Here is a 13,106-nt window from a genome sequence, read left to right as displayed (position 1 = left end):
ACAGACTGCGTGGGTGTACGCTGTGCATGCGTGCAGTCTTCTCTTCCAGCTGTTTGTTATCTGGGTGCCCCCCACCAGTATCAAGACACTCTCCAGACTAGATATCACAGTGGAAACCCTGACGTCACCGTTCTCACTGGACACACACACAAACACAGCCCTGCAGTGTACAGACTGCAGTAAATCAGACAGAGCTCAGCAGACGTATACAAGCTTTCCATAAATGACAGCACAGCATTACGAATGCAACAAACTTATTTCCTTTACACTGTGCATTAAACACCTCTAACCAACGTAATGTCTCTGCTATAAATAGAACTTCACATTTAGTGGAGACTTTAGAGTTTAGCCAGAACAAGACTTTGATGTGTCACAATAAATGTAAACACTAAATAGCATGCAGTCAGAGCTGTTCAGTCAGTACAGATGAGCATCATTAGTTAAAGATATGAAGTGCTACATAAATGATCAGTTGATTAGGATACCTACTAAAAAATAAAAGTTAAAAAAATTGCTAGAAGTAAAAGTGTTTTGCTCCTTGGGATACAAGTCACCAACACATACAATTTATGATTTATACTTTGCTCTTCCTGTCCCCATATTCAAGCTTGCTGCACATCCAGGAAGCCCAAGTTATCACCGTGTTTGTGTGACTAAACATTTTCATAACAAGGATCACTCTGCTTGAAGATTAATTAAATTGATATAGCATCAAAAAAAAAATTTGTGCATTAAATTTTAGAAGTGATGGCTTTAATAGAAATAATGCTTTATTTGTATGGGACTTTAGGAACTGTTAGAAGGTGCCTCACAGTTTGGATAAACATTTGAACACATACATTTGCCACATAAAGTACATAAAAACACACATCCAAGCATCCGCTCTTACATAAGCATCTCTTTCCATGTGGACTTTGGATTTGGTGATGAGCATAGAGCAGTTCCTGTTGCAGATGCACGATAAATGGTTTTCATATCACACAATAGCAGCAGGAAATGTATTAGCACTAAAACAGTGGATGCATTAATGATGCGGTTCTGGGAGAGCATTAACAAATCACTTTTCGACTAAAATACTTTGTGATCAAGATCACTGGTATTGACGTAAGACCCTACCAATTAGCAAAATCGAATAAATAAATGGATAAAAAATGTTTATCTGTTTATTTATGCAGTCATTATGTATGGGTTAAATGTTTTTTCTTAACCCCAATTTTGATTTAGATACTTTAGAAATGTTCTAATCTTTGAATGTGGTCAGAGTGATGGAAATATATAGACACACCATATCAGATGACGGGGTCAAAGCCATGCTGACTGTTATACATTTAATATCATATGACTGGTCAAACAGTTCTGCTTGGCTCAGTTTATTTAGCTTGCTGGACCTTCTCCTGCCCTGATGAATGAGAGCTTGATTTGGTTACAGTGTATGTGTGTGTGTTGGCGTCAGCTTTCAGCTTTTAGTTTGTGTTTATCCGTTACCTCAGAAAGTGTACATGCTTAGTGTGTATTTGTGTAGTTTGCGTGAATGTATATGCTTATTTGATCTGTATGTTGAAGGTAAGTGTGTGTGTGTGTGTGTGTGTGTGTGTGTGTGTGCTCCTTTCTGAGAGATCCTCTTTCATATAAATGGGATGTTTGTTTCCTCAACCTCAGTGTCCTAAACTTGCACGATGACTGATACTGCCTAAACACACACTCCTGTACACACAAAGTCCAACCCGCACACCATGTTCACTGGAAACAGTATTTTAATGACAAATAGAAAAAAAGTATGTGTATATCACTGTCAGTGATATTTGTCTTCCTCCTTACATTCTGCTCATGCAGGTGAATAACCAGATTTCTTTGGTTCTTTCTCAAACACAAGGCTTTCTGTGATTATGTTTTTTCTTCTTTTTTGGCCCTCTTTCATATTATACACACACCCACCCACACACACACACACGTGCGCATGCATGTCCAGTTTTAATTCAGTCATTTGACCTCTTATCCCATGATTAGTAAAACATCTAAGTGAAGGGTGGAATAATTATGAAATATCAAAGCAGAGTGAAAGAATATACTTATTTTATAGTGTTGTTTTAGTATTATTAGGCTGAATTTAATCCCTTCACTCATGCAGGAGCTGGTCTGTCGATCCATTGAGTGTTGCCTTAAAAGCTTAAAACCCCTGACATGTTTAATATATTTTTTAGTCCATTTTCTTTCCCAGGAAATGGTCATGGCGTGATGAAAAGGTTTCTTTACTGGCAGTCATCCATAAAGCTCATTAGTCTGCTCGCCGTTTCTCAGAGAGGGCTAAGCGGGTAGCGCTACTGTACGGATGAGTTCAAAACTATAAATCTTGCATTGTATTGCAAAAATCAAAGGTTAGAACACTTCATTTACTATTTTATACAAAATGTTACGAGGAATTAGCATCACTCTTCGAGTCACATGTGGTAATCAGGTTTATCCAGGTATAAAACGAAAATGTTGTTAGAGGAGTGGAAAGGGGAGAGATGTGAGTGCTCTCTGCAGTGAGTAATACATGAAATAAGTAAAATTCAACCAAAAGAAGGCAGTCACAGTCTTTTTATGAAAGCCATACTGAGCTGCATGTGAAGTTACAGAGCTTGAAATTTGATTTATTTTTTTATTTACATTTTTGTCTGGGTTAGAAATTACAAATAGAAATTTGTAATTCAAGTGACCAAAAGGCCTACAGTGTATATACTAAAGCTTTGCCGCAGTTTCATACTAGGTTACATACTAACCCTAAGCGCATTTTTGAGAATGACACTGAAAAGCATAACAAAACTAAGTATGCCCTGAAGTCAAAACTCTGTGAGAATGTAACTTCAGCACACTTACATTATATGCTAGTGTTTAGCTGCAGATGTTTTCCCTGTCCGCTGTTTAAATGCTAACGTGATAAGGTCAGTTAATTAGATACACAAAGTACAAATGAGACTATAGTCGATGCAATTTGTAAATTAAAGTAAGTAAATAAAATTTTATTTATGTATCCCAAAATCAGATTCAAAGAGCTTCATGGGCATAAAAACATATTAATAAATAAGCAGTTATTTAAATTATTAGCATTACAATTTTAACCTGTTAGCAGCTCCACGTGTGGGTAGTATACATAATGAATATGGTGTACTGAAAGTGCTGTTGCTTTGCACAAATATTTGCGGACTCAATAAAAAAAGAGGCTAAGATAAAGTATTACTAGTACCCTTAAAGTAGCAGCCATGTTGGATTGTGCTCCTTCCAATAAAGGTCAATTTCAGGGTTGCTTGCTTTGATTAACAACAGCTTTGTGTCGAAACATGCAAAACAGAGTGAGAAGGTTGGTGGATAAATGAGTAGTTATTTAGTGTTTGGTCTGGGGTGTGCAATTGGGGTCAGTCAGGTTTGGAGCTCTGTTCATCCAGGTGTTTGGGAAGATGGATAGATTCCCGCTAAGCTGCTATGACTGCCAGCTTCTTACTGGAAAAAGCCTAACATGCAGATGCCAAAATCAACTGACCACAGATCAGTCTGACCACTTTATCCTTAGCCAGTGGCCTGCGGCTCACTGATTAAAACTGATAGATCACGGTTCGAGGGAACGGTAGGTCTGTGATGTGTTGATTGACCACAGAGAACCTGTAAAAGAGAAGGTGACTATAAAATGCTTGCAGGGGTTTGTTTATTCTGAACACGAATTGTGTGCTGTTGTTGTGGTTTTGCTCTAATGGTTGAGAAACTGTGTAGTTTGGCTTTTTAGAATAGCTGGGGAATATCTAGTACTTTTTGGACAATGGAAAGTGTCCTAGACCAACTCTGTCAGTTTTTTCACAATTTAAATTTCTCCTACTGTGTGTTTAAAAAAAAAAAAAAAAAAAAGTTATTTGTTTTCTGTCTGAGACGACGTACACAGAAAAAGTAGCTGTCTGTGTCTTTTTTACTGTCAGGTATGAGACTCTCGCTGTGGCTACAGAAGCAGAAAGTCGACAAGATCCCAACTTACCCCTTAAGACTGGAGGCAAGAGGCTGACGGTGAGCACTAACACACACATATTTTTTTTTCTTTGACATGATTGTTTGTTTATCTGTGTTGTGATTAGTGTTTAAAGACTGTAAGTTGAGTGATATCTGAATCTCGATAGTTCTTTGGGATCCCCTCATTTTCAGTCAAATGTGAATAATAGAATCCAAATGTCAGAGCACTTATGAATGTACTGTTCATGCTATTTGAATTTTTCTCTACCAGCACCAAAGGTCGCCACTATTGCCTTGAATTCGAACATAAAAATCTTTATTTGCAGAGCTTAAAGTTTCGCTGATACCCATTTCTATGGTAAATGGAAATTAAGTATCTAATAAAAAGGCACTGCACAACATTTTATCAAGCGTGTTCAGACAACGCACATGTCAGGCTGACATTCACGCATACAATTTTTTAATTTTTTTTTGTGCAATAAATGACATTGTTCTGTGTCTTTGTGTGTTCCCATAGCCTGACTGGGTATTTGTGCTGGGAGAGCAGGCCCTGGATCTCTGTGTGCCCTCTTTCTCCCATGCTTCTTCCCACATCTTCATCCTGGGTGAGAGGAACATCTACTGTCTCCGTGACAATGGGCAGATCCATTTCATGAAGAAGCTGGAGTTCAACCCCAGCTGCTTCCTGCCATATGCCTCGGGTAACCCAGGACACCAGACAAAAAGTTGACACACTATAAAAGGATATTTCTCCTTCGCAGTCTTTATTGTAGTCTTTTTGTATTATTCTTATTCGTACTAGGAATAACAATATTCCTTGTAGGTTTTTGGCAGGATTTCTGCTGCAGCACTTATTTAGGCTGAATGTGTAATAATAATGATTTAACAAACATGTTAGACACAGAGAATTGAGAATAGGATGGAAAGTGATGGCTGCTGAGTTTCAAAAAAGCAAAGCAAACACCAGTCATGTTTCTCCGGACAAATCATAATGCAGAAACAAAACAATTTGTTTCCAGAAGAAGGTCCAAATTGTATATTTTTCTTCAAAGGTAGTGATTAGTTTTAGTTTTATAGAAAAACATGGACCTGTTGTCAGCATCACTTGTAACAAAGAGCAAAGGTTCACACGGCAAGCTAAGGGATAAGGCTTTTCTTTTCCCTTAGTTTTCATATTTTGCCAAAGCAGCAGAGGCAAAGTTCAGATGTGTTCAGCCTGGAGTGAGGTGAAACACAGAATCACAACATTCAGTATGCTTCAGTGCACCTGCCATAAGCAAACTTCCAAAAGACTAACTGGATAAAATACTAAAAAACAAAGCAACTGGAATGGCATACTGCCATGTGAATGGCTCACAGGAAGCTGCTTTTGGCAGAATGTGATGGAATAAACCGAATAGCTCTGCTACATAAATAAAACTGACTGCTGAACAATAGAGTTTATAGACATGTGCCAAATGAATAGCACATATAATACAGAATCATACAGGTAATAAACTTTATTTTTGTCCAAAAATACTTTTTATATGTAGTGTATCTTTCTTTCTTTCTTTCTTTCTTTCTTTCTTTCTTTCTTTCTTTCTTTCTTTCTTTCTTTCTTTCTTTCTTTCTTTCTTTCTTTCTTTCTTTCTTTCTTTCTTTCTTTCTTTCATGGAAACTGAAGCGATAACTGCTCCTTTGTGAGTTAGGCTAAACCTCCATTTACCTTCAATTGTACTCTTAATGAACGGCTGAATAAGATATCTGGCTCTTTAGCATTTAAATAGTCACTAAGTATGATGGCAAATCTGTGTCTTACTTAATCTCTGGCTGCTGTCTGTTGCTAAATAACCACCACACATGATTTTTTTTTCTTGTTTTTTTTTTTTTTTTTTAATTTAAAAAAGTTGAAAACTGCTCTCTGCTGTGTTGTGCAAGTACATTCAAGTGCTGGTTTTGAATCTAAACAATGAAACTTCAATGAAGCCAAGGAAAGCTTCAGTCAACAACTGAATAGTCCTCAGTTCAAGTGATTCGCTTTTTTTCTCCACATTGCTCATCAGTCAGAACCATTTTCGAACAGATTTAGCTAAATGCAGCATCTCAGTGATTAAGATGTGCATGCATTGAATTGCTTGGCATAACTGTTCCCATGTCCAACCTACAGCAACGATAAAACATAGCAGGAAATAACAAGCTTCAATAGTACCTTTTGTTGTCAGCAAGAAGTAATTTAAAGATATTTAGGTACGGGAGGATCCGTGATCACAGGATTCATTTTGTCATAATGAGTATGCAGCATATTGAAATCATAGGCGTTACTGTAGGTACACCCACGGGTACGTGTGTGTGTGTGTGTGTTTGTTAAACAGTAATGGGTTCCAGCTTTGAACACCTCTCCCTGACTTCACCTCTGATGGGGAAAAAAGAGAAAGAGGTGTACAGTGTGGTGATTATTAGCTGCATTTGAAAGGGCGTCACATCTGAGGCAAGAGGCTACTGCTTATCATGCACACAATGGACAGGATATGCTGTGGGTGGATGATAATTAGTTCTGTGTGTTAGCCTGGCTACAGATGTTGAATTGGTCTTAGAGAAGGAGGCGATGGAGGCCGACTCTGCTGTCATTTTTACTGAAAGCTTGCACCTGACTTGTTTCTGTCCCATTAAGTTGCACTGGCAGCTGGGGACAGCTGTGATTTTTATATTAAAATTGTTAAGAAGAAAAAGGGTATGCCTTACCTGCGTGGTTATCGATTGCTGCTTAACTGTCACTTTCAACCCTAAGCAACACGAATTATATTAATGTAGTTAGCAGTACAGTTCTGTGTATAACCTCCTGAAAATGCAGCCAAAACAACGTCAAAAGTGCTTCTGCCCACTTTAATTTATGCAACAATGTACTATAGATCCATTTTTTAAAGTGTATTACGTTTGATATAAAATACTCTGACTCTATGGAGGAAGGATCCAGAATGGAGGCTTCGTTGACTGACTGCAAAAAGTGGCCATGATATCTGTTTTCAATTTTACAATTAAAATATCTCAGCTTTCAAAGTTCCCTCCAATGTCTACTCTGAATATTATTTAGATTATTTAAATTACTCTTGGAAATTGTCTATAAACTCAATCCCCAATGTGTCATTTCAACAAAAGCAACTTTTATTGGGACATGATTGCTGTCAACAGTCAAAACCACATAAAAATTCCCACATGACTGAGGGATGATGACAATTCCCAGGAGCATGACTGCTGTTGCAGACTTCACTCTCAAAAACAAACAAAGTCCACTCTAGAGTTTATTTTTAACAGTGTGATATTTAGTGACAGTCTAACTGCTGGAGCTGCCACCCAACAAGCAGCAAGGGCTTCTTTTATTATGCAGGGCCATTCAGTGGATTTCTATAGTGTATTCATAGTCTAGAGATTGGAGTAGATGAGGATAGGCAACAGTGCTCTCCTTAGCATTTCCTATTGCTTTCTTTCTGGCGCTCATCTTCACAGCTGCCTGCTCGACCAGTTCCCTCGTCCCCCCAGTCTACCTCTTTTATGCTGTTTGTATCTTATTTTGTCATTTAACTTTATCGGCTTCATTGCTTATATGAAGCCTTACAATCAAAGACCAGCTCCTGCATGATTTTTAATGATTCCTACTTCTAGGAACATGATATTCTAGGATCATGATAACATGGGTGACAGATTCATTCAGATAGGATCATGATGTGGCACCTATGATGCGGAGGCCAGAATGGATGTGGAGAGAGATGTCAGGATAAGGAAAAGGAGAAAGAAAAGAATGGGATGTGGAGATATCAGTGGGCCAGGAGGGTAAAAAAAAAGCCTAGAAAGGAAGGAGAACGAAGAACACCGGTTGGAAATTTTTATAATATGGTTGTAATTATAAGGCTGATGTGGAGACGAAAGGTGTGTATTTTGCTTTAATGTGGCACCAACACACTCTGTCATTTCGACCCCTGCACTGTGCCACCCTGCTGACCGCTGTTACTATATTATAACTTACGTATTCCACTGTGTGAGTATGTGTACCAGTGTGTGTGTGTGTGAGTGTAAGTGAGGTGTGTTTGTTTTGCGTGTGGCCGTCACCTCAGATCTCTCCTGGTGGTAACTGCGCCATTGGTGGGATTGGCTGGATGTGTGTGTGTGTGTGTGTGTGTGTGTGTGTGTGTGTGTGAGTGAAACATAAGTAGTAAAATGTAAGTAGTATTTATACTGAAGGTTTCAAGCCATGTGTCATGAAAGAAAGTGTATGTGGAACTTCAGTTGTATATACACCTATAAAAGGTTACCTTGTCTCAAAATGAAAAATCGAGATGACAAAATTTCTATATACAAACCAGACGTGAAAAGTGATTTTCTTTACTGTGGGAACTTCTTACAGGGCAATGCCACCCACCAGAGGAATTTATTACTATGCTGCATGGTAAAATTTGTGAATTGAAATTTGAGAATCTGACACAAAACTAGCAAACTAGTTTAGCTTTTCTCTAGCCTCTTTTTTTAGGTGATGGAGTCTGAACTTCTGAAAGCCAGTTTTATTTTATTTATTTTTAAAAATAAAATGCTGTGATATTTAAGGTCTGTTGTTTCTAATCTTCTTTTTGTGGTCGTGTTTAGTGACAGATGGCACTACAAACCTGTTGCTAGGTAATCACACCAACATGCTGCTGGTTTACCAGGATGTGACCTTGAAGTGGGCATCCCAGCTCTCCTTTATCCCCGTGGCTGTGCGTGTTGCCAACTTTTTGTGAGTATAACCTCCAGCAAATGAAGGAATCTGATGTTAGAATTTTCCTAGTTTAAAGATGACCATTCGAGGAATATAAAGATGAAGGATAGCTTAGGACAGCTCAGTGCATGTAGTGTACACAGCAGTGATTATGCATGTAAACAAACACACACCTATAGCAAATATAATGTTGTGTTTATCAGCTTGTGAAATCCAGTGTGTAAACTACTCGACAATGTCTTCCAGCTGGCCAATCAGAGCGTAGTGGGGAGGGGCCAGCTATAGGCAATCCTTTGTCTTTTTCCAAACAACTCCAATCAAAGCCCAATTTGATACAATTACAATGCAAAACACAAACACGGTTGAAAAATGATGTGGTTTTTGGTTGTGTGTGTGTGTGCCTGTGTGTTTTAGATGCGGGAGATAGTGTGTGTCTGGGTAGCTGTTTGGTTTAGTTTGAGGCTGTGTTGTTTTAAAGCATTTGATAATCATCGGGTGATTTAGTGTGTTGGTGGGACACTGTGCAGAGTGTGGGATAGGAACACACAAAACAAAACCAATACACACAAAAACAACATATGATCACTTCAGCAGCTCATTCTGGCTAGCTCTATTTGATAGCAGTGCTCCGGGAGTTCTTGTGTTTTGGAGGCAGTATTGCATTTTATTGCCAACCCCAAATTAAATATTCTCACCATTTTGGGATCCTTCAAGTTTAACATGGACCAAATCTGAATCAGAACTGTGAAGACTCAGAACCTGATATATATTTATGTTAAAACTGATCTGAGAGGACCGTTATTAAATAGAATGTTAAGTTAATTCATAGAAATCGAATCCAGGCACCATCAGCAGTGTAACAGTTGTAACTTTGACACAAGCTACAATTGTTAAGATATCTCATGCATACTTGCTGTCACCTGTAATGATCATTTATGCAAATAGCCTCAAGAAGCATTTGTAGCACTCAAGAACTTTTAAAAAAGGGGGAAATGAACCAGACAAAAGTTTACCTTCAGTTGCTCCGATGGCAGCTGAACCTATTGCTCACTTTGATAAATATACTATGTGTTATTGTTGGTAGATAGTGCTCAGACTGGTTTCAGACTGGTGAACTTCCGCCTCTCTAAGATGCTCTTTTTATACACTCATGTTACTGACTGGTTGCCAGTTAAGCTAATTAGTTTCAAAATGTTCTCCTTGGTACTACTAACTTTTCCAGCCCTTTTTCGCCTCTGGCCCGCTTTGCTATGACATGTTGCTACCATCACATTACATCTTAAAACCATACACTTCTCATTATAAAGAATGTTTTTATATATTCTGTTGCGAATAAAATATGGGTTTATGAGATTTACACTTCATTGCATTCTGTTTTTATTTACATTTTATAGACCTTCTTTGGAACTAGTGTTGTACACTACTACAATATTTTGAGAAATATTTTCAAACCTGGCAGCACGGTGGCACGGTGGTTAGCACTGTTGCCGCACAGCAAGAAGGTCCTGAGTTCAATTCCACCATCAGGCCGGGGTCTTTCTGTGTGGAGTTTGCAGGTTCTCCCCGTGTTTGCGTGGGTTCCCTCCGGGTACTCCGGCTTCCTCCCACTGTCCAAAGACATGCAGCTTGTGGGGATAGGTTAATTGGATAATCCAAATTGCCACTAGGTGTGAATGTGCGAGTGAATGTGAGTGCGAATGGTTGTCTGTCCCTGTGTGTTGGCCCTGCGACAGACTGGCGACCTGTCCAGGGTGTACCCTGCCTCTCGCCCTGTGACAGCTGGGATAGGCTCCAGCGCCCCCCGCGACCCTGAAAAGGATAAGCGGAAGCGAATGGATGGATGGATGGATTTTCAAACCTTGATTTGTGCAAGGTAATAAGACACTGGAACGAAAAGTGTACACAGTGCCACATTTTTTATTACTTTTTTTTTAAAGATTGAAATAAATTCTGGCAACATAGTTTTGTATTGTCACATATCTTGTATGTATGTATTACCTAACACTGCTGGTAGATTATGTGAGTTCCTTTAGTTGATGCGTACGCAACAATCTTTCTCTCAGTTGAACTTTGAGCTATTATTCAGCATGGTCTGTGTGTGTGTGTCTGTGGGCTTTAAATAAATGTGAGAACCATCACTTTTATGAATGCGTTTCTGTAGCATTTGGTCATGGCTCTATGAATATAAATTTTTCTGTGTACGTGTGTGCCCGTGCGTGTGCGTGACAGTGTTTCCGCAGCAGTAAAGTGAAAGTTTTATGCCCCCTCAGACGCCCTCCTGTGCAGGTGTGGAGCCGGCTGCTGCTCTTGACCTGAACCCCCTCATGTGTGGGTCTGAGTGTATGTGTTATCGTCTCACTGGACTGGAACAGAAAACACACACATACACACACAACACATCTGCAACCAGTTAGCACACACACAGTTAAAACACATTATTGCATCACTCAGCATTTCTTCATGCTCTCCCTCGTTTAATCTGGTTTCATATTATAAATTAGTTCTGAACTTTATATTCAGCTTTTTCTAAAAGGATTAAATAAGCATTTAGCTTACTTGTTTTAAAGGAGCAAATAACTAATTTTGAACTACAGTAGACCTTTTTGGCAGACGTTCTTGACTAACGACCAATAGCACACTAGGAAAAAGTTAACTTTCCTCTTCTCTGCTCTTCTCAGGGATGTGAAGGGAGTCGTGGTCAGTCTGAGTTCAGATGGTCAACTTCTGTGCTCTTACATGGGTACAGATCCCTCTTTCTTTTCAACTCCGAAGGTGGATGCCAGGGAGGCTGACTATGAGCAGGTGGAAGCTGAGATGAAGAAACTGCAGAAATTCATCCGAGAAGCCACCAGGACTCAGGGTAGGAGACTGCTGGAAGCATAATACACATTTTCTAATTATCATAAAACCAAAATATGCCCTTAAGAGGCAACTTTTGATCCTTCTTGTCTGATCCTAGGTTTATCTAATCATATTGTCATTCGTAAGTGACTCTTTCTTTGAATCAATTGACTGTCTACATTCACTTTAAAGTTGGTAAAATTTCCCATTGGAGTATCTGAGCAGCAAGTATCTGATATTTTTACTCCTTAAGGTGACCTTTTATGTCCATTTTTAGCTCCATATTTGAAATCCTGGACTCTGCTAGAGTGGCTTTGCTTGATTTACAGTTCAAAATGATTCACAGTTCCATTTTTTTTTTATCTTAGACTAAGATCTGGTCCAGTCGCTAAGAATGAATTTTTTTTTTACTGAAAAAATCCACCTTAGTTTCACTTGATATTTGTCACCTGGTTGTCAACACCCCACCTGCAGTGCATCCATACCTCACCAGTTGGGTTTGCTCCACAGTTCGACAACCACTGGTTTAAGCTAACTGCCTTCTGAATGGGAAACAGAAGCCTTGGAAAGAGGTGGGAGGGGCTGCTGTGCTCATAGCCAGGTCTATGTAAGAGAGTGAGAGAGTATGAGATGACCATAATTAAGAAATTACCTTTTTTGACATCTAACAGGTCCAGGAGGTTTAGAGCAGTCTGAGGCTTCTGGCTCTTGTACATACACTGACCTCATTATTTGAGACTGGCCATGTTTAATATGAGCATCAATGACTGTAACAGTGTGTGTGTGTGTGTATATATAAAATAAATTTAAGACTGCCACACAAGGTTTAATTTAAACTGCCTTTAACAACAAGTCAATGTGAATTTTATCTTTTGTCCTCTCTGTATGCTGGTTGATTTGTTTGCAAACTGACCAAGTATCATGCCTTCTTTCAAAATGTGGTGAAATGCTATATTGACTAATAAACACATCGGTTCAGTGTTTTGAGATTAAACTGTTGGTATTTCAGACATTTTGCCCAAAACCGATAGTGAGGATGACCTGTGCATTACTACCACTGTTTCCTCCAGCATGGACAACCCATCGGTAAACAAACACAAAACACACATAAAAAAACAAATTCACATTCGCACATTTAGATGCATATGCAATAATAAACATAGAAAGTTATATTTCCCTTTTAATATCTCTCCATAGCAAGCCCTGATCCACGATATCAATGGTCTGCCTGTCCCCTCGGTGACCGTACAGGTGAACCTTTAAAATCATTGTTTCTTCTCTCACTTTGTGTGTCAGAATTCTATCTGCCCTTTACCAGTATCCTGTCTACATCTAACATCATCATTTTTTTTTTTCAGGTGAAGGTGAAAGCCAGTAGTGTGGTGAAGTCATCTAAGCTGAGCATTGGTGTCCAGCCTCCTCTGGCAGTTACTCAGGAGCAGTTTGTCCTTGAGGCCATGGGTCAGTTAATTGTAGCTGTAGTCTTTATATGTGAGTTATGATTGGGCGTCTGTCTATGTGTATGCCTGTAAAACCTTTTCTTCTTCTTTTTCCTATTGTTGGT

The 13,106-nt window shown here is 38.9% G+C and overlaps 1 protein-coding gene across 1 annotated transcript in view; it reads left to right on the top strand.

Annotated features, from left to right (window-relative positions):
- bbs9 (Bardet-Biedl syndrome 9) overlaps positions 1-13,106 on the top strand; it is a 171,725-nt gene that overhangs the window by 16,109 nt on the left and 142,510 nt on the right. Inside the window, exons 7-13 of the mRNA XM_085364938.1 lie at positions 3,948-4,032; positions 4,493-4,676; positions 8,590-8,719; positions 11,380-11,561; positions 12,552-12,628; positions 12,740-12,793; positions 12,901-13,003. Coding sequence (XP_085221064.1) covers positions 3,948-4,032; positions 4,493-4,676; positions 8,590-8,719; positions 11,380-11,561; positions 12,552-12,628; positions 12,740-12,793; positions 12,901-13,003 — 815 coding nt within the window. The remainder of the gene's footprint in view (positions 1-3,947; positions 4,033-4,492; positions 4,677-8,589; positions 8,720-11,379; positions 11,562-12,551; positions 12,629-12,739; positions 12,794-12,900; positions 13,004-13,106) is intronic.

Source organism: Diplotaxodon limnothrissa, linkage group LG11 (assembly GCF_057381915.1).
Source record: "Diplotaxodon limnothrissa isolate DT_005_m linkage group LG11, D_limnothrissa_male_GT1.1, whole genome shotgun sequence".
In the NCBI taxonomy this organism is placed as follows: domain Eukaryota; kingdom Metazoa; phylum Chordata; class Actinopteri; order Cichliformes; family Cichlidae; genus Diplotaxodon; species Diplotaxodon limnothrissa.
This window is presented reverse-complemented; position numbering and strand designations above follow the sequence as displayed.